This window comes from Mastomys coucha, unplaced genomic scaffold (genome assembly GCF_008632895.1).
Source record: "Mastomys coucha isolate ucsf_1 unplaced genomic scaffold, UCSF_Mcou_1 pScaffold13, whole genome shotgun sequence".
Taxonomy (NCBI): domain Eukaryota; kingdom Metazoa; phylum Chordata; class Mammalia; order Rodentia; family Muridae; genus Mastomys; species Mastomys coucha.
In genome coordinates, this window is record NW_022196895.1 from 32,808,254 (window position 1) to 32,829,722 (window position 21,469).

Genomic DNA, 21,469 nt, shown 5'->3' on the forward strand with positions numbered 1-21,469 from the left:
CTTTTTTTACGCCAGTGGTTTGAATGGTTCAGGACCGGAGGAGGTAGCGCTAGGTATCACAGACACAGACAGGTGTTAGCGGTACAGACATTTATTGGACATTTTGGCCGTAGGTTGTTCATCTGCTATGTGGCTTTTCAGTGAAGCCATCTCAAGTCCATACAGGAGTTTGGGAGGCAGAAACTTGATTAGTCCACCTATACTGCTCGACCCTATCCCCGACAAGGAAAGTGTAGGTACCTGGCTATTTTTTGCCAATGACTACAGATAATAACATAATAATAAAAACAAAAATGAAGCCGGGCAGTGGTGGCGCATGCCTTTAATCCCAGCACTTGAGAGGCAGAGGCAGGCGGATTTCTGAGTTTTACCGCCCTTCAGTCTTCTGCTGGATCAGAAATGTGCAAACTGTTTAAGTACATATGCAGTTTTGTTTTAGTTCAATTAAGACCAATCCTGTTTCCTCTACTGGTTTGCTCAGTTCAGCTGATGGAGAGGGGCTGATTTGTTCTTCTTCTGATTTCCTCCACAAGGTCTTCTCTTCGGACATCCACCTGGCCACGACAGAGGAAGAAGGCATGACCATCTCCCACTCAGTTGTCCCTGAGTGCCTATTTCTAGTTACCAGGTTTGGCTCACTGGAACATGTACTCAGTAAGGCATCCCAGGGATCCTTTTTGTTGTTGTTTTTTAGAAGATTTATTAATTTCATGTATGTGAGTACACTGTCACTGTCAGAGGGCATCAGATCTCCATTACAGATGGTTGTGAGCCACCATGTGGTTGCTGGGAATGGGAATTGAACTCAGAACCTCTGGAAGAGCAGTCAGTACTCTTAACTGCTGAGCCATCTTCTCCAGCCAACCCCAGAGATCTTGAATACCATGATCACGGTTAAAGCCTAAGCCCTTGGGTTCCTTATGAGCTAGTCCTATATGAGGGTCAGGTCTCAATCAGGCCTGGGCCAACCAGCCAGCATCTGATGTTCTCCTGTCCTTTAGCCTTCCTGCCTGCCTGCCTCCTTACCTCTTCTCTGCTGGCCACCGAGCGGAGCTTGATGACACCATCCTTGAGCTCCTGCTCACCGATGATGGCCACCAGGGGGATGCCTGCTTCCTCACAGTACTGCAACTGGTTCAGTAACTTTGGGTTCTTCTTGTACAGCAGCTCAGCCTGCAAAATGACCAAGGAAGAAAACAAAGGCTTCTGTTGTTCTCAGAGACAAACTTTGGAGACGGGATAGGATGCAGCAGGCACCTTGTTGATGTTCTTTTTTTTTAAAGTGTCTTTATTCTCCATCTCTGAAAAAGTAATTTTGTTTTCATTTCTATAAATTACTAAATCTTGTTTAATAATACTTTAAGATGAGCTATAAAGCAGACTCTCAATAACAATATGTATATATATGATATTGGTATTGATAAGAATAAAAAGTCTGCCGGGCGGTGGTGGCGCACGCCTTTAATCCCAGCACTTGGGAGGCAGAGGCAGGTGGATTTCTGAGTTCAAGGCCAGCCTGGTCTACAGAGTGAGTTCCAGGACAGAGAAGTCCTGTCTCGAAAAAAACCAAAAAAATAAAAAAATAAAAATAAAATAAAAAAATAAAACCTAAAAAGAATAAAAAGGCTGCTAATAGCATATAAGAACAATTGGGAGAATATAATTGACAGAGCCCCTTCAATCTCTATCCTAACCATAGTATCCCCTCCCTCCTCTCCTCTCTATGCTCCACTGCTTCCCTCCATTCCTCCTCTGTTTCTCTTCATAAAAGGACAGACCTCCATGGATATCAAAGAGCCCATATCAAGTGGCAAGACTAGGCACCTCCTCTCCTTTAAGGTTCCATAAAGCAACCCACCAGGAGGAAAGGGTTCCAAAGGCAGGCAACAGAGTCAGCCAGCCCCTGCTCCCACTGTTTGGAGTCCCACAAGAAGACCACACATTGTAATGTATGAGGCACCTTGTTCTTTGCTCCATTCAAAGAAGTAGTGGGAAGAAGGCACTATGTACACTTGTATTAGTTTGTGTCTAGTACTCCCAAGTTTGCTGTCAGCCCAGGGATGGCCCCATGTACCTTGATCCCAGCATCCCATAACTCTGAGACAAGCTTCAGTCTCTCCTCCAGCAGCTTCTTCTGTGCAGATGCCACAAGCACCTGTGTCTCTGTGGTCCGTACCTTTTCCTCTGAAGCCTAGGGAGAGGCAGGCAAGAGTCAGAGCTGGGCTGTGCTATCAAGGAACAGACAGGGAGGCTGTAGTTGGGATCCTGAGAGACTAAGTCCAATTCAGTGATCTCAGCTAGGGAAGGATGGCAGCCTTCTGACCTACCAGTTGGACATGGATTAGTTCTTAGAAGGCATAAGAAATGAACTAACTTGTATGTCTTGTCAGAATAAATGATGGGTGGAAAGCTTGGTGTGATATGATGTACATCTATAATTGCAGTACTTGGAAGGTGGAGACAGAAGGACCAGGCAGTTAAGTCTAGCCTTGAATATATGAGTTTGAGCTTAGTATGTCTCAAAAACAAAACAAAACAAACAACCACGCTGGGCAGTGGTGGCTCATGTCTTTAATCCCAGCACTTGGGAGGCAGAGGCAGGCAGATTTCTGAGTTCGAGGCCAGCCTGGTCTACAGAGTGAGATCCAGGATAGCCAGGGCTACACAGAGGACCCCGTCTCAAAAAAACAAACAATAACAACAAAAACCAAAAAAAAAACAAACAAACAACCACACAACAAATCAGAATGAAAATTTAAGAAAACAAATAATGGGACTGGAGAGATGGCTTAGCAGTTAAGAGCACTGACTGCTTCCCACATGGCAGCTTATAACCAACCATCTGTAATTGTGGTCTGAGGGGATCTAATGCCCTCTGCTAGCCTCTGTGGGGACCACGCACAGATGCACAGGTAGGCATAACATTCATCTCCATAAAATAAAAATTAAAACAACAACAAACCAGGACATGCCACGCAAACACAACAATAACAAAATGTGTCACTCTTCCGGGGAGCAGCACAGCAAAGTTAAAACTCCTTCCTTCCTAGGAGGCTGGGGGTCACAAGCACAATTGCAAAGAAAGGCCTCTGACACCACCTTAAGCCCCCACTGGTACCTAGTCTTCACTTTCTACTCTCCTGGCTGCAACACTAGATATAGGCACAAAGAAGAACTCCTCAACCTTTTCTGAAAAACTGTTTTCAAGGCTACAACACAAGATGCCTACTAGAGCCATGCAGTGGTGGCACACGCCTTTGATCCCAGCACTTGGGAGGCAGAGGCAGGCAGATTTCTGAGTTCGAGGCCAGCCTGGTCTACAGAGTGAGTTCCAGGACAGCCAGGGCTACATAGAGAAACCCTGTCTCGAAAAACAAACAAACAAACAAACAAACAAACAAAAAAAAAGATGTCTACTAGAATAATGACCTCAAGTGAGAAACATGGGTGGTGTCAACTTAGAGAAAACACAGCAGGAAGACAGGAAAGCTGCTGGAGCATTCCTGAAACCCCAAGGCAGTGAGCCACAGAAGTGTTCCAGTTACAAAGGCACCCGGTCTGAGGAGCATGGGGAACTTCCTTGGTGGTGCTCTGGGTCCTAGGGAGGCAGAGCAGCCATCTGAGTAAGCGAGGGCCTTGGGTATGTTTCCTACCAAGAGGAAGAATAGCATTTCTTCTACTATTCTCTAATGGAGAAAGAACCAAGATTCACAAAACTATCCTAGAAGCCGGGCCTGATGGCTCAACCTAGTCCAGCATTCAGAAGCTGAGCCAGGAGGATTTAAGACCTACTTGGGCTACACACTGAGTTCAAAGTCACCCTGGGCAACTTAATTAGACCTTGCCTTAAAATAAGTGAAAAAGAGCACATCCTAGCATGCATAAGGCCCAGGTTCAATTTCCATATCATAAAACATATCCATCCAGACACACGCACAATACTGGCCTATGAAGGAGCGAGACTGAAGGCTATCAATCATCTTTTCTGCATTTCTCAGAGATGCTCCCTATCCAAAGCAGTGCCTGTCCCTAGGAGGTCACAGGTATGGTGGGTACCATCACCCGCCCTAGGACTTACCTCTAATCTCTGCTCTACAATGGAGAAAATTCGCTCCACTCCAATACTGAGCCCAACGCATGGCACCTTGCGCCCTTTGGGGTCAAACATGCCGACCAGGCCATCGTAGCGCCCCCCAGCAGCTATGCTGCCCACACCCAGGGGCTCTTCCCCAGCTTGGGTTGGCATCTGTAGCAGCACTGCCTCATAGATGACTCCAGTATAGTAGTCCAACCCTCGAGCAAGGCTCAGGTCGAAGGAGATCTGTGGAGGCAAGGTCATGGCCAGTAGCAGGTAGGATCAGGGGCCCCAAGCCACAGAAGTCAGCTGGGGCTCCTATCTCCAACTTCACTTACCTTGTCATCAATGCCAAACAGGGTTAGATATTCAAAGAGCAGCTTCAGGTCTCCCAAGCCCTCTACAGCCTGTTTGTTTTGGGAGAGTTTAGGATCCTGGAGTAGCTGCTCCACCAGAGACACCCCACCTGAGGAAACAAATTTGTAGGCCAGTTGGACAAGAAAAACAAACAAACCAAACCAAAAAAACCCAGTAGCCCAGTAGGTCTGCCTTTGGTCTGGGCTGCCGTTACATGTAAACATGAACACTGCCCCACCCCATCCCCTACCCCACCCCCATCCCCCACCACACACACTGCAGTTACATGTACACATGATCACTCCCCCTTCACCAACACACACACACACTCATACAGTTCAACTTTAGGACTGAGGGCAGGGATGTGGCTGCTGGGTTCTTTTCTTACCGTGCTGCTGGACATAGTCCCCGATGCGATCAGCCACTTCGGGTGCAAGGCCCTTCTCTCCCACCATCTCATTCTTCACTTCCTCCCAGGAAACCTGGACAACAACACTAATCAGAGGCCATTACACATCTTCCCTAGCACAGAACAAGTATGGACCCTTCTCAAGGAGCAACCTGAGAGCAAAGGTGTCCTTCAACATACATGCTGGGGCCAGTTCTCCTCCAGCTGGCAGAGAGGCAGCTACTTCTCATAAAATTTCATAACTCAAAACGGTAGGATCTAGGAAGAGTCAGTCAGGTGTCTGGGTTGTTACCTTGTCTAGTTTGTCCACTGAGGAGCAGATGGTACGGAACTTGCTATCAGGAACACCACAGACAGCAAACATCCCATCTAGGATGCGCCTATCATTTACCTGAGAGGAGCAAGGGAAGGGAAGAAGGAATCTGTTTACTCTGCATCATTCCCTTATCTCCATCACTTGGGCTACTGATCTATGAGAGGCCAGCCCCACCTTCCCCTCCCAGTCCTGTCCAGCACTAACCTTGACCAGAAAGTTGCCAATCTGAAGTGAACTCAGGATCTCGCACATAATCTTTAGGCACTCTGCATCAGGAATCATGGGGTCAAACTGGCCAGCAATGTCAAAATCCTGCAGGGAGAGGCAAGGTGGGTGGCAAGTGATGGGACTCCTGAAACCTCTGCTGTGCTGTGCTGGCATCCGAGCACAGGCCTTCCCCTTCGTTTTGCCTCATCATCAGCTCTCGGGCTCTCAGCAGTCCTGCTATCCTGCCCATTATGGAACTATTGTTCTTCATCCAATTCATCTTCCTTAGCTTCTCCTACTGTTGTGGGGGAACTTCCCAGCCTTAGTCAGTGTGTCTCTGTCACTGTGTCTGTCTCTGAGGCAATTCTGGGGGTTGAACCTAGGGTTTCAGGCATGTGAGGATATCACTTCACCACTGATCTACTGCCCAAGCCCCCCTTAATCCTGTGCTATTTTTTCCCCATCTGTCAGAAATCCTGCAACATTAGTCCAGAAGATTTGGTAACAACGCATATTGAACTTCTTCATTCTCTGTTGTGATTATCATACTGTGGAACCTGGAGCTAGGGGCATAGCTCAATGATCGGACAACTGCCTAGTGTCCTCGTGTGTACAAAGCCCTGCATCCAATCCCCAGCACTAAAAACATAAAGTAATTTTTTTTTCTCCAAACAAAACAACCCACTCCCCCTGAAAACCCCTACTGAACCAGGTCCTCCAAGCCCATACTTGATTGTCTTATTCTTCATGTCTACATGCAAATATCAGGGAAATCTAAGAGCATTTTTGAGACCATCTAGTTTGTTCAGGATGCCATAGCACACAGTAGATCCTACTGGAGAGAGGGCCTGCCTGAGTTACCCAGCATGCTCCATGGTTTTTCCAGCACTCACACATTGGTAGAATTCCCGGTAACGGCCTCGGGTCATAGCTGGGTTGTCCCGGCGATACACCTTTGCTATGTGGTAGCGTTTAATGTTGGTTAGTTTATTCATTGCCAGATACCGAGCAAAGGGGACCTGATAATGAAGTGTTAAGAAAGAAGAGCCTTCTGCAGCTGTTGGAAGTTATCATCACCCACAGAAGCTAGGGTGTAGATAAAGCCAATCCCTATAGGAGAAGCAGCCCTTCTGGTGGTCAGGAAGAATTAACTGTACAGTCATGAAAGGCAGCTGAGGCAGGAAGAAGATTAAGGCTCCTTCCTCTCTGACCGTCTCCCTGGACTGTGCGTACTAGAGGAGAGAGGGGACCTGGCAGATTAGACACAGCAAGGAAAGGGCCCATGTGGAATCCCTAATCGGATGACTGATAGGTAGTTTTAATGAAACTGGACCCATAGGCTTGTGTATTTCTATGCTTAGTCTCTGGTTGATGGACTGTCTGGAAGGATTAGGCAGTGTAGCCTTGTTGCAGCGGTGTGTCACTGGGAGTGGGCTTTGAGGTTTCAAAAGCCTACCCTGGGCCCAGTGTTTGTGTGTGTGTGTGTGTTTGTCTTTCTCCCCCCAACCCCTCTCTCTGCTGCCTGTAAATGAGGATGTAAAGCTCTCAGCCACTTCTCCAGCACTATGCCTGCCTTTGTGCTGCCAATGCTCCCCGGCATGATGATAGGCTAACTCTATAAACTATAAGCAAGCCATCAATGAAATGCTTTCTTTTATAAGACTTGCCTTGGTTATGGTCTCTACACAGCAATAGAATACTAACTGAGACACTTGAAGATAAAGGAAATAGTAATCAATTACAGAAAAGTCTGTCCACTGGGACAGCTGTTTTTGAGCCAGGAGACTGTTGTAAAATTGGGAACCGGGCCCCGACAGAAATCTGAAAAAAAATTTTTTTTTTGAGACAGGGTTTTTCTGTGTAGCCTTGGCTGTCCTGGAACTCTGTAGATCAGGTTAGCTTCAAACACAGAGAACAGCCTGCCTCTGCCTCCCAAGTGCTGGGACTAAAGGCGTGCACCATGACCCCTGGAAAAGCTGGAGATTTCTAAGGCTACATTCTGTTTACCCAAAGTCCTTTATCTTGCTTTAGAGAAAAAAATTCCTTTCACTGTCAATGGCTTCATATTTAATCTTACCTGTGCCTGCTGTCCCTACACCCAAGTTCAACTCCAGTGAGTGCCAATTCCTGCAAAGTCTTAAGAACCCAGGTTTAGAAGGATACAGTAAGGTCATAACGGAGGGACAGCAGCTCCCCACCCTGGTCCTTCAGGTCATAGATAAGCTTTGAATCTTCTCCATACTTCCCAGTCAGTGTTTCCTGGAGAAACCAAGGAGAAATATGATCACAATAATAAATTATACTTTTAAACTTTTTTTTTCTTTTTTTTGAGAAAAGGTCTCACTATGTATCTCTGGCTGGCCCTGAACTACCAGAGATCTGCCTGCCTCTAACTCCAGAATGCTGGGATTAAAGGCTTGGCCACCACATCTGTGTATAAATAGGGTGGTTTTTTTTTAAATTATTATTACTATTATTATTGTTGTTCTTGTTAAATTATTTGATGCTAGGGATTGAATCTAGGTTTTGTACTTGGTGGGCAATTCCCCTATCACTAAGCTGTATTTCCTGCTCTTAGACCATTATAGGGGCTAGAGAAATAGCTTAGAGTTAAGTACATAAATAAATAAATCTTTAAAAAAATGACCATTATAAACATAAAAACTTACTACTCTAACATGACTAATTTCAACTTGTCGATATTTCTATAGTTCATCTGCTTTTCATCCTAATGCTTATAAGTTTGATGTAGTTACAATTAAAAAGTATTGTACCCAGGCACACCTTTTATTCCAGCACTCAGAAGGTAGAGGCAGGTAGATCTCTTTGAGTTTGAGGCTTGCCTAGTCTATATAGAAAGACCATTTTAAAAAGACAAAACAAAAAACTAAAATGGAATAACAATTCCATGTTGATATTCTGCTTTTTTTTTTCTTTGTGGCAGAGCTAAAGTATTAACACTCTGCCTGACCCCCACTCCTCATGTTTTTCAAGACAGGGTCTTTCTATTTAGCCCTGGCTGTCCTGGGACTCACTCTGTAGACCAGGCTGGCCTCAAACTCTAAGAGTCACCTGCCTCTGCCTCCCAATACTAGGATCAAAGGCGTATACCACCAGGCTCTGCTAAAGTATTACTTCTTTTTACAACCATTATTTATATTGTGCGTGTTCATATGCCACGGCATGCATAAGGTCAGTGGATAACTTGTGAGAGTTGGTTCTCCCATCCTGTGAGATTAAACTCAGGCCATCAGGCTTGGTAGTAAATGTCTTTTTTTTTGTTTGTTTTAAGTTAAGATTTTATTTTTATTTTATATTGGTATTTTCCTGCATGTGTATCTGTGCGAGGGCATAGGAGTCCCTGGAACTGGACTTACAGACAATTGTGAGCTACTATGTGGGTACTAGGAATTGAACCCAGGTCCTCTTAGTCACTGAGTCATCTCTGCAGCCCTGGTAGTAAATGTCTTTACCTACTGAGCCATCTTAGTCAGTCCTAAGGTATTATTACTTAAGATTTTAAAAAATTTTTAAAAATAATAGATATTTATTTTAGTTATGTGTACAAATGTTTTGCATGTTTGTATGTCCATCATATGCATGCCTGGTGCCTGTGGAAATCAGAAGAGTGCTAGATCCTTTGGAACTATAGTTGCAAATGATTGTGAGTCACCACATGGATGTTGGGAACTGAACCCAGATCCTTTGCATGAGCAACAAGTGCTCTGCTGAGCCATCTCTCCAGTCTCACTCAAGTAGTTAGGATTTTGTACTGATCTTGCAGAAGACCCAAGTTTGATTCACAGTACCTATGTCAGCTCACACCTCCTATAATTCCAGCTCCATGGGCACCCTATATTTCTGACTCCTCAGGCATGCATCCATATGCACACATTCATGTGCATACATTCACACAATTAAAAATAACTAACTCCCCCACCATTAAAAAGGAAGCAAATAAAAAAGATGTGTATACTTTTCCATTGAGCCTCTAGGTGCAGTGATATATCTGTAACTCAGGAAGGCAGAAGCACCCAGCTTGTACTTCAAGGCTAGCCTGGGTTATAATGAGACTGTCTCAGAACAACAGAAAGAAACTTTGCCCTTATCTGTCTCCTAACACCATCCTATTTGAAATTTATGCCATTCCAGTTAAAAAACATTTCCAGAATGTGTTACTAGGCATATCTATGCACACAGCTTTCTAATTTTGAATATTTTTCTTGAAGATAAGCTTATAGGAATGCATTATCATGTTAGCAAATATCCATGCTTTTATAAAGCCTGAGATCTGAACAATGTCAGAAACAAAAATGAAAGTCTTGAGAGCGTAGAGCAGTCCATGTCCTCTGATGTCTTCAACTGGTTATAATATATTCCTCTGACCAAACCAGACAGGACTTTAAAAGCTTTAAGACCCCAGTGTGTGGACTCATAAACATCTGTATTCTGGTAGTGACATGGACTGGACTCTTTCTGCTCCATTAATATGTTAAACTCTAACCTTGGGTTCCTGTACCCCTTCTTAGGTCATCACGAGCCCATGGCTCCACTGGCAGTTCCTCCTTACCCAGTTCTCACCTTTAGCTCAAACACAGGTGTATCGATCACTTCTGCCCCATGGCGTTTGAAGCAGCGGATGATGACATCAAACACCTTTTCCCGGACTGCCATCTGCCGGGGACTATAGTCTCTCGTGCCCTTGAGAGTCAAAATCAAAACACAAGGGTGACATTGAAAACAAAGAACAATAAACTCTAGACATATCCAAAGTCCATCTCAGCAACAAGGGACACAAATGCTGCTGTAAAAGTGGGAAGACAGCTCAGAACAGGCCCTGTGACTCCATGGGCCAGCTAGGTTCTGGTTCCCGGAATTCAGAGCCGTTTTCTCAGTACAAGTTTTCTGAAAACTCAACAGTAACAGTATTTCCTTGCACAGCAGAGAATTCCTACTTGATACATATATTATCGATTCAAACATTTATGTGCAATTTTTTCCAACTTAATTTCCTTTCAAATTCTATTTAACAAAGTTATTTCTTTTTTTTTTTTCTTTTTGGTTTTTCGAGACAAAGTTTCTCTATATAGCCTTGGCTGTTCTGGAATTCACTCTATAGACCAGGCTGGCTTTGAACTCAGAAACCTGCCTGCTTCTGCCTTCCAAGTGCTGGGATTAAAGGCGTACGCCACCACCGCCCGGCAACAGTTTAAATTCTGAATGATGAAAAAGTTCTAGAAAAGCAGTCATAGCAGCTCATTCCTATTTCCACATCTGGAAGGCCAAGGCAGGAGGATTGTGGTGAGTTCCAGGCCAGCTTAGACTACAGACTAGGCCCTATCTGGAAGAAAAACAAAAGATGAGTAGTAATGATTACCCAATATCAGCATATTTCATGCTGCAGAACTGCACATTAAAACCCACCCTTGTATCTTATATGTTGAGTGGATATTTTACTCTTGTATGATTTTATACCATCTTACACTGGTCATCTAGAAAACACTGGCTCGTTGATAAGTTAGAGAGCTTTATAATGTTGACATATTTCATTATATGTTTCCCAAAGTTCTTTTACTTGAATGCCTGAGTTTTATCATTAGCAACATATGACCGCCAGATTATTTCCTTGAGTTGACAAAGCCCACTTCTTTTATTATCACCAATATGTCTGCCAGATAGTCAACTCTGTCTGCTTTGTAGCAGAAATGATTTATATATGTCCCTGCTTCCTACTAGTGATACTTGTTATAGGCAAGGGTCAAGATTGAATAAAATTAATAATTTCACTATAAAAAACATTTTTAAAATTTATGTGTGTTAGGCCTTCTGTGTATTTATGTTTATGTGTATGTTTTGCCTGAAAGTATCTATTTGCACCATGTGCATACTGGTGCCTATGTAAGTCAGAAAGGAGCATCAGGTCCCCTGGAATTGGAGTTAGAAATGGTTGTGAGCCTCCAGCAAGTGCTTTTAACCACTGAACCATCTTTCTAGACATTTCCCTCCAACAAAAATATTCTTAAGTTCAGTTTTTTATTTTGAGAGATTTATCTTATTTTATGTATATGGGTGTTCTGCCTACATGTATGTCTATGTGCTATGTGTATGCCTGGTGCCCACAGAGGTCCGAAGAGGATGCTGAAGCCTCTGGAACTGGAGTTACCACAGCTTGTGAGTCACTGTGTGAGTACTGGGAATTGAACCTGGGGCTACGGGAGAGCAAGTGCTCTATCTCTGAGCCATCTCTCCAGCCCCATTTGTTTTAATGGTGAGTGCATGGACTGTTGATCATACAGTTGTTCCTCTGTATCTGCAGGTTCAATATCCATAGGTTCAATAAACTGTGCACTGAAAATACTTGGAGTTAAAAGAAAATTCTGCCTATCCTAAATACATAGATTATTTTGCATGTCATTATCTTTGACTAAGAACTACTTATATCAGGTGTTAGTAACCTAGCGATGACTTAATCATCTAGGATGTGTAGAGGCTACGTGAAAATGCTGTAGCATTTTCCATAAGGAAATTGAATAGCTGTGGAATCCCTTAATACTATCTGAGACCAAGCTGTGTTCAACTTCCCCCAACTACCTCAATAATATCTTTTCATGATTAGCTTATTTGAATCAGATTCTAAACATGCTATTTTTAGACGATATATCCATTTAATCCACAACACCTTTCTCTTCCATTTTGCTTTGTTTTGTTTTGTGGTGTCTCATTTGGATTCTAGGTCTTCTAACACTGAACCACACTCTTAATCCCCCCACCCCATCACATTACTTATTTGTTGAAGAAACTGGATAATTTGTTCCAAAAAGTTTATTACATTCCATATCCAGTCACCAGTACCACTGATGAACTGTTCTCCACTCTGTGTTTCTCCGCTTTGGTCTAAAGACCTAATTACATTCAAATTCCCCTGGTTAGAATTCAGAGGTGGTACTGAGTATTTTTGTATTACATCATCTCTGCAGGACATCTGTGTCATAGCTGCTGCTTCTGCTTTGGCAACATGAAGGCTGGTCATAGGGTTGAGGTAAGGAGGGACTGTTCTATCAAAAATTCCCTATTTTCTCTCCGTTTAATAGTCTGAGCTATTATTGCTCATTTCTTTTATGTCATGTGTGTGGATACCCTTGGAGGTCAGCTGGAATTACAGGCAGGTGTGGGCTGCTATATGTGGGTGCTCAACCATTCAGCTCTCCTGGAAGAACAGCAAGCATCCTTAATACTGAGCCATCTCTCCAGCCCCCATTTCTTTGAGATTTTAAACTTCTCTTGGATCGCTGAAAAAGAATTGTGAGTTGTGGGTGTGATGGTACATGCCTGTAATCCCAGAGCCTGTTAGGTGGAGACCTGAGGGTCAGAATTTCAAAGCCAGTTTCTGCTATATAGCAAGTCTGAGGCTGGTCAGAGCTTTGGTTTTTTTTTTTTTTTTTTTTTAAAAAAAATGTGTAGAAAGGCATAGCTTCGTGAATTTGGCTCAAAGAATTAACCTCAACACAGAAGAATTAATTAGACCATCCATCTCCACCCCTCCACACTAGCCTTTTGGAAACGAGGTTTTACTATCTTATTATGTAGTTGGCCTAGAACTTGTATACCAGGCTGTCCTGACTTTAGTTCCTAGGACCCAGCTGGGCAGCTCACAACTGCCTGTAACTCCAGCTGCCCTCCAAGGAGACACATACACAGGGCACACAGTTACATAGATGTATACACATAAGTAAAAAATAAAATAAATCGTCGGGCAGTGGTGGCACACGCCTTTAGTCTCAGCACTTGGGAGGCAGAGGCAGGCGGATTTCTGAGTTTGAGGCCAGTCTAGTCTACACAGTGAGTACCAAGACAGCCAGGGTTACACAGAGAAACCCTGTCTTGAAAAACCAAAATAAAATAAAATAAAATAAAATAATAAATAAATAAATAAATAATTAAAAAACAAAAATCTTAAAAGAATTGAGTCCTTAGGGACACTAGGGAAACAGAGGCAGGTGGATCTCTATGCGTTCGAGGCTAGCCTGGACTACATAGAGAATTCCAGGACAGCCAGAGTTACATAGAAATACCCTGTCTCAATAAAATAAAATCTCAAAGAAACAATGATCAATAATCATTCTGAATCATACTGAATCAAGTAGAAAATAGGGAATTTGTAATAGATCAGCCCCCACTTGCTTAAACCCAATATTCTGCCTTAATACCACTAAAACTGACAAAGATCTGCTTGTCTCTGCTTCCTTTTATTCCAGTAAGATATAAATAAAAGATGTGCACTACCACACATGGCTTCTCACATCTTTGGAAATCAACTTTAAATATATTCATTAAGTATACATGTTTATTTCCAGGCACCCAGTCTTACATTCTGGTAAATAAATTGAATTAACTACTACATAATACTGCATTACTTATGATTATTACTTAACATAGTTAATAAGAAATTACATTAAATAACATGAATAAACTCCAAAAAATTGTTGCAGAGGGCAGGAGAGATGGCTCAGGGATCAAGAGCTCTTGCCACTCTTCCAGAGACATTAATTTGTTCAGTTTTCAGCACCCTGGCTTACAACTGCCTGTAACTCCAGCTCCAGGGAATCGGACATTCTCTTCTGGCTTCCCCATGTACCCACACTCACTTTCATAGATATACACACACACACACATGCACCAAAGTGAAAATTCAAAGCCAGTACAATAACATGTGACATGCTAAGGGAACCCAGTAGAGGCGTAGAGGTCGGTTTATACAAGTTGCGGAATAGCATCTGAACCGAAGTCCCGAGGCTGAGTTAAGCATCTCCAACTTTTTGCTTGGTTCTATTTGTGCAGGGCCTCTTCCAGTTCCTAGAGAGTACCACGGTTCTTTTCTGCTTCAGAGTTTCTATACTCTGCTGAGCTTAGGATTCTAACAGCCTTTCCCTGGCTGTCTCTCGCCCACCTGAGAGGCCCATCATCTCACTTCCTCAGTTTGGCTTTTTATACACTGTGTGTCTGTGCGTGTGTATCTGTGTATGGTTATAGGACTGTGTGGGTGCAAATGCCTATGGAGGCCAGTTACAGACAGCTGCGAGCCACCTGATGTAGGTGTGGGGAATCAATCTTGGATCCTCCGCATGCTCTGAACTGCTGAGCCATCTCTCCAGCCCTAAATTTCCTCACATCACCACTCATATTTTGTAACTGCATATCCCTGGGTGGGATCATTTGTCCTACATCTCAGTGGAATGCAGGCATCACAAAGGATGGTGTGTTCAGTGTACAATGACACCCACATAGACTTACTCAATAAATACATAATGAATGAAAGTGGCAGGCTTGTCTCCCCTGAGCAGCCTCGTTTTTGTCATCACTGCCATCACCGAATGACTCAGGTGGAGTTCAAACCAGCCCAGTGCCTACACCGACTACTGGCTCCTTTGCAATATTTCAGATTGTGGATCAAGGCCTCTCCCAGGAATAGTTTACCTTGGGGGTTTTGAGCACAAACTTCTGTTTGCCTTCATCATGGCCCAGCTGTGCCTTCAGTTTTAGGAGTTTTGTCAACTCCTCCTCGATCTGTGGAGGGAAAAACGCCGCTGGATGGACCATTTGTCACTCCCCTCCCTCCCTCCCTTCCCCTTCATCTCCATACTCCTCTGTCTTAGGCCAAGCCTCGCTTCTCTCCGGACCCACCCTAGCTATCTCCTCACTCAACCCCTTTCACTCTGCCAGCTTGGTTCCTTCATCCACACGCCTGTCCTCCAACACGCCTGTCCTCCAGCCAGACCACCTTCTATGTTCCTCCAGTTTTGTCCGGGCCCCTCTCCTTCCATCCAGTCGCACCTGCTCAGCGGACGCTTTCTGCTCCTTAAGGACTCTCACATGCGCTCCCTGGAGTCGCACCAGCTCCTCGAGCGCAGCACGATCTGCCATCCTGCCTGCCAACCGGAACTGTCGGCTGTCTAAACCCGCCTTGGTGGATTCAGCCTAGGTTCGGATGACTTCCGGCTACCGAGTCCCCGCTTTCGTGCCTAGAGCGTGTCTGGCGAAGGTGGAGAGGACACTTCCGGGTTAGGGAGCGTGAGATAATCGGAGTTCAGCCCCACCACCCGGACTAACTCCGAACTCAGGTGTTTCCAGCTCCCCGTAGCCTTCCAGAGATTCGACTGGCCTCGTTCCCGATCCAGAAAGCCGGCGTCCTGCTGCACAATGCCCCACCTGGGGCCCCTGCGCTGCAGGGCCTGGGCTGCGCTGCTCGGCCAGCTCCTGCGACCTCCCCGCAATGTGTGCATCCCGGCGGTCGGTTGTCATAGTCAGGTGAGCCGCCCTGAGCAGGCCCATTCCCGGTGGGGCCTCCTAGCCTGAAAGCCTAGACTCTTGTTTCTTTTTCTTTTTTTTTTTTTTTTAAGATTTATTATATGTAAGTACCCTGTAGCTGTCTTCAGACACACCAGAAGAGGGCGTCAGATCTCATTACGGATGGTTGTGAGCTACCATGTGGTTGCTGGGATTTGAACTCAGGACCTTTGGAATTTGGAAAAGCAGTCAGTGCTCTTAACCACTGAGCCATCTCTCCAGCCCTAGACTCGTGGTTTCTATTGTATTATTACAATTGGTTTTTACTTTTTAAAATTTCTTTTATGAGTATGGGTATTTTGCCTGCATGTGTACACACCAGCAGAGGCCAGAAGTGGGCGTTGGAGCCTCTGATCCTGGAGTTATAGCAGGTAGTGAGCCATTTGGATGCTGGGAATGGAACCCAGGTCCTCTAAAAGAGCCATCTCTCCAGCCCTACAATTGTTTGTTATTGATTAGCCACTTTGTACCTGCACTGCCCTAAGCGTTTTGGATGCTTTTGTCGTTTTATTATTGGGGAAATCTCAGAAGCTGAGGGGTTTTATCTCCATTTTATAGTTGAGCAAGCGGAGATCCCAGGGTTAAATGACCTCTATGGATACATAGCAACTGAGTAGTAATGTGAGGTTTATTCTCAATCATCTGAAATTCTTGAACATATTAGAATTTGGACCATATCTATACAGATATTCCCCCCAACTATAAATGAACTGAGTTTATGCCCATCAAGTGAATTTACCTAACATGAATCTCAGAGAAACATTTTCAGACATAGTTGGATTTTGGAATAAGAGCTTAGGGACTTGAACTCGGATTTCTTTTGGGGGAGAGACTCTCCAAAGTATGGAATTTACCACCATTTGTATTTCTGCAAGGTTCTTTTTTTTATAAAAGACTTTTTATCTATTAATTGAGGTGGGTGGGTGTTGGTGTGCCATGGAGCATTTGTATTCTTTGCGTTACCTTGTGTATAGTCTGGGAATTGAACTTAGGTGGTTGTGATAAGTGGCCAGCGCCTGTACTCATGAGCCGTCTCACCAGCACTAAGTTAATGGTTGTTACCTGTCTTCAGAAAGTGGATGCTTTGTATTATCTTGCTCAAGTTGTCAGTCATAGCATTTTACTGTTTGTGTTGTTGTTGAACGAGGAAAAGTTATTCCTATCATTCCATAGAGTGTGTGTGTGTGTGTGTGTGTGTGTGTGTGTAAATTGTGGAAACTGAATTTCTCTTTCGACCATATGAATGGGTCTCAGGGATCTAACTCAGGTGGTCAGGCTTGATGGATACCCACCGAGCCATCTTGTTGGCCTAGGTTTGTTCCTTGTTCTTAGGTTGGTTCAGTCTTTATGCTCTATTTACCCTACCTCCAGCTCTGATTCATTCCCTCCTTCCCTTCCTCCCTTCTTCCCTCCCTCCCTCTCCCCTCCTTCCTTTCCTCCTTCCCTCTTTCTTCTCTCTCTCTCTCTCTTTCTTTCTTTCTTTCTTTCTCTCTTCCTTTTTCATGTGGTCTCACTGTGTAGCCTTGGCTGGCCTGGAGCTCAGTTTGTAGACCAGCTGGCCTTAAACTCTCAGTGATCTGCCTGCCTCTGCTTCCAACTATTGGGATTAAAGGCATATACCACCTTTTTTGCTATTTGAGTAAGAACTGAGAAGAGTGGGGGAGAGGGGGCTGGTGAGATGGCTCAGTGGGTAAGAGCACTGACTGCGCTTCCAAAGGTCATGAGATCAAATCCCAGCAACCACATGGTGGCTGGCAACCACCCATAATGAAATCTGATACCCTCTTCTGTGTACTCATTTATAATAATAAATAAATCTTTAAAAAAAAAAAAGAACTGAGAACTGGAGTTGTTTTTGTTTGGGTCTCATTATGTAGCTCTGACTTCCCCGTAACTTATTATGTAGGCAAAGCTAGCCTCGAACTCACAGAGGACCTTCTGCTTCTGTCTCCCAGATGCTGGGATTACATGTGTGTGCCACCATGTCCAGCTGAGAACTGGAGTTCTAATCCCTGCTTCTAGAAGTTTAATGGTGACAGTTCTGGGTTCGGTGTCTTTATTATTCTCGGATGCTTCAACCTTTTCAGACATTTAAGTGAAGATGCTTGTGTAGTAAAAAGACTGGACTTCATATGTATTGCAGGTATAATTGGAAATTCAGCATGAATTATTGAGGGTAGCAGGAGATCAGGATAGAGAAAATGGTGTTTGGGAAACTTTTTGCTTGTGGTCAAGGGTCTTCTCAGGTTGATTGTCCACCGGGTCAAAGATGTCACAAGTCTGGCCTGTGTCCAGAGAAGGCAGATCTCATATTCCCTTTTCTGCTAGGTTGCAACAGCAGTGTTAACATCGGAACAACTAAAACGACATCAAGAAAAAACAAATTTTATCATCAAGGTTCCAAAGGTAACACTCTCTGCCCACCCTGCCTGTCAGTGGGTACAGGCAAGCCCGTTCTCCCTGCCTCTGCCCACCCTGCCTGTCAGTGGGTACAGGCAAGCCAGTTCTCCCTGCCTCTGCCCACCCTGCCTGTCAGTGGGTACAGGCAAGCCCGTTCTCCCTGCCTCTCCCTTTTAAATCCTTCCTTTGTGTGTGTGTGTGTGTGTGTGTGTGTGTGTGTGTGTGTGTGTGTGTAGGGGTTGTCTTATTGTTCTTCAAATTCTAGATGGGCCTCAAGTTAGTTTGGAACATCAGATTATGGGCATGACTTAACCTATGGTCTTAAATGCTTCTGATCTTTACTTTGGCTGCTTTTGCTTTCCAGGGCACCAGGGATTTAAGTCCTCAACAGATGGTCGTGAGGGAGAAAATTCTTGATAAGATTATCAGCTGTTTCAAACGTCATGGGGCAAAGGGGTTGGATACGCCAGCATTTGAGCTAAAAGTGAGAACGGAAGGGTGCCGAGAACCCCATTGTTTACCTGCCTCTGGTTCCCCACGGGGCTTCCCATCTGTGGTCTGTAGTCAGTCCTCTGAATTGTGGCTTTTTCTGTCTGACTCGTGCAGGAAATGCTCACCGAGAAGTATGAAGACAACTTTGGCCTCATGTATGATTTGAAGGATCAAGGTGGAGAGTTGTTGTCTCTGCGCTATGACCTTACTGTATCCTTCAGAATCCAGGAGCTCGACCTGTTTCTACCCAAATCCTGAGGACTTTTTCTGGCAGAAGGGAATAGAGGAACGTTGACAGTACCTTTAGTCCAGTTTCTCCCAGAGGCATTTCTTCCTTCAGAGCCTAACATGAGAGCCCTGTTGTTTAACTTCAGTGTGTGTGAGAATGTCTCCCAGAAGTTTGCTGAAACACCAAATACTGAGTTTAGCTCCAGAGGTCCTAAATTCTGTAACTGGAGTGGTGTTTATCAACGTGCCTATAAAAGAAAATTAGTTAATTATTGTGGGTGTGTAGATGGCACTTATATGGACATACATGTAAAGATAAGGGGAGAACTTTGTGGAGTCAGTTCTCTCCTAACTCCTGTATGGGTCCTAGAGATAGAACTCAGATTGTCAGACATTATGAGTCATAACAGTAGCAGAACAAAACAAAAACAGTTACAAAGTAGCAACAAAATAATTTTAGGGTTGGAGGGTGGTTCAGCACAACTTTAGGAATTAAAGGGTCACAGAGTTAGGAAGGTTGGGAACCACTGCTCTGAACATTTAAAAACAGAATGCTGGAAAATATGCATGTGGTCTTTGGCCTATGCTTTCAGGAACAGGATTTTAAATTGTAGGTGAATTCGGTTCTGAAGCTTGACTACGTTGTAGATAGTTGGGCAATGGTCTGAATGGGAGGAAATAGACCAGGCCCAAGTTTCTTAGGTTATTCCTATCCCTGCCTCTTTTTTTCTGGTCAACTTTCAGTTTCAGTAAGTGAAACACCTCAAGCACTGCTAGGCTTCAGAGACAGTAGGAAACAAGCCTAGGAAGGTCTTTGTTTTCATCCTGGAAACTAAATGGTTTCCAGGAGCTCAGTTCTCCCTCCTGTCCAAATGGTAGGTCATCATATTGTGTTTTTTTTTTTTTTTTTTTTGTTTTGGGTTTTTTTTTTTTGAGACAGGGTTTCTCTGTGTAGCCCTGGCTGTCCTGGAACTCACTCTGTAGCCCAGGCTGGCCTTGAACTCAGAAATCTGCCTGCCTCTGCCTCCCAAGTGCTAGGATTAAAGGCGTGTGCCACCACCGCCCGGCCAGGTTATTACATTGAATGTAGTATCTTTCTTCCTCAACCTCTTTATGGAAGGTCCCTTTTGCTCGCTACCTGGCCATGAATAAATTGAAGAAGATGAAACGATATCAAGTTGGAAAAGTGTGGCGGCGAGAGAGCCCAGCCATAGTCCAGGGCCGCTACCGGGAGTTCTGTCAGTGTGTAAGTGGTCTGACTGGGACAGCATGGTTCAGTGATGGTTTTTAAGTCGGGCTTAGTTGTCAGTGGAAGGTTTGCTTTTCTACCATTTTGTTTGTTTCGGTTTGTTTTGTTTTGTTTTGTTGTTGTTTTGCTTTTGTCTTTTGTTTTTGAAGCAGGGTCTCTCTATATAATCCTGGCTGTCTTGGAACTATGTAGCTAGCTTTGAACTCAAGAGATCCATCTGCCTCTGCCTCCAGGACTAAAGGCATGCACCACCACGACTGGCTTTCTTCCTCTTTTTTTTTTTTTTTCTAGGATTTTGACATTGCTGGTGAGTTTGACCCAATGATCCCTGATGCAGAGTGTTTGAGGATCATGTGTGAAATCCTAAGTGGATTGCAACTGGGGGACTTTCTCATTAAGGTGAGGCCAGCCTTGTACATAGTGAGGGAGAAGTCTCCCTGTGTCTTAGTATTGCTTTAATGAGTCAAGAAATTTAGAGATGGCCGTTGTTTTGAGGGAAAGGGCACTGACTGCCAGGACTTAGGTTAATTATATTGAGTTCACAGGTAAATGACCGTCGTGTTGTAGACGGGATGTTTGCTGTCTGTGGTGTTCCTGAGAGCAAGCTCCGTACCATCTGCTCCTCCATGGACAAACTAGATAAGGTAACAAAGGAAACATGCTTTAAATAGATCCTGTCTGGTTGTCTGCCCTGCCCCCAAACCCTGTCATTAGGGTAAGAGTAAGGAGACCGTTGCTAGAAGTGGCTATTCACGAAAAGGAATAAAGTTAAGGAGACATTTTAAAACAAGGTCTGAGTTATATCATGCAGTGGGAATTGTGGCTGGATCTCCTGAGTTGCCTTTGGTTTTGTTGAATTTACTGTTAGTCTGTTAAGATATCCATACCAAATGAAAATGAGAGGTCCTGCTTCAGTTAGGGAAAGGACTGAGCTCATGTTTGGGTCTCAATGCAGATGTCTTGGGAAGATGTGAGGCAGGAGATGGTGGCAGTGAAAGGCCTAGCTCCTGAGGTGGCCGATCGAATTGGGGACTACGTCCAATATCATGGTAAGAAGCAGGGTTTTTAGAGCTGTGATAGAACAGGTTGAGGGTGATGTGTGTTTGTTGAACTTCTAACTCTAGATCAGCTCCAGAGTCTGGCCTGGATAAAGTTTTCCTTTTATGTATTCTAACTACTTTATGTCCTCTTAGCAAAAGCAGAAACAGAGGAAGATCTGGCCATGAGACCAAGGCTATGGTCCTTTTAAAGAAAACGAGGGCTGGGTGGTGGCGGCGCATGCCTTTAATCCCAGCACTTGGGAGGCAGAGGCAGGTGGATTTCTTGAGTTCGAGGCCGGCCTGGTCTACAGAGTGAGTTCCAGGACAGCCAAGGCTACACAGAGAAACCCTG

At 44.3% G+C, this 21,469-nt stretch overlaps 2 protein-coding genes and 1 long non-coding RNA gene across 6 annotated transcripts in view; 1 reads left to right on the forward strand and 2 right to left on the reverse strand.

Annotated features, from left to right (window-relative positions):
- Positions 1-79: 79 nt before the first annotated feature.
- On the reverse strand, positions 80-15,384 carry Hars1 (histidyl-tRNA synthetase 1). Its single transcript, XM_031365409.1, has 13 exons — positions 15,196-15,384; positions 14,839-14,928; positions 9,946-10,065; positions 7,528-7,623; positions 6,258-6,383; positions 5,362-5,469; positions 5,134-5,232; positions 4,821-4,914; positions 4,414-4,541; positions 4,079-4,321; positions 2,075-2,191; positions 1,027-1,173; positions 80-554 (listed from the first exon to the last, which is right to left on the reverse strand). Exons 1-13 carry the CDS (start codon positions 15,283-15,285, stop codon positions 483-485), a joined length of 1,530 nt encoding a protein of 509 aa, XP_031221269.1. The 5' UTR covers positions 15,286-15,384; the 3' UTR covers positions 80-482.
- LOC116087028 (probable histidine--tRNA ligase, mitochondrial) overlaps positions 15,379-21,469 on the forward strand; it is a 10,428-nt gene continuing 4,337 nt past the window's right edge. Inside the window, exons 1-9 of one of the 3 annotated variants that reach the window (XM_031365411.1) lie at positions 15,558-15,669; positions 17,664-17,851; positions 18,037-18,114; positions 18,473-18,592; positions 18,715-18,810; positions 19,949-20,074; positions 20,369-20,476; positions 20,623-20,721; positions 21,033-21,126. In XM_031365411.1, coding sequence (XP_031221271.1) covers positions 18,500-18,592; positions 18,715-18,810; positions 19,949-20,074; positions 20,369-20,476; positions 20,623-20,721; positions 21,033-21,126 — 616 coding nt within the window. In that variant the 5' untranslated portion in view covers positions 15,558-15,669; positions 17,664-17,851; positions 18,037-18,114; positions 18,473-18,499. Of the gene's footprint in view, positions 15,670-17,663; positions 17,852-18,036; positions 18,115-18,472; positions 18,593-18,714; positions 18,811-19,948; positions 20,075-20,368; positions 20,477-20,622; positions 20,722-21,032; positions 21,127-21,469 lie in introns of all 3 variants that reach the window. The other 2 variants (XM_031365412.1, XM_031365410.1) reach the window with 2 other exon arrangements.
- LOC116087033 overlaps positions 17,759-21,469 on the reverse strand; it is a 9,591-nt gene continuing 5,880 nt past the window's right edge. Inside the window, exons 2-3 of one of the 2 annotated variants that reach the window (XR_004117228.1) lie at positions 18,902-19,076; positions 17,759-18,066 (exon numbers count right to left, since the gene is read on the reverse strand). This is a non-coding gene — a long non-coding RNA (uncharacterized LOC116087033). Of the gene's footprint in view, positions 18,067-18,901; positions 19,282-21,469 lie in introns of those variants that run through there. The other variant, XR_004117227.1, reaches the window with a different exon arrangement.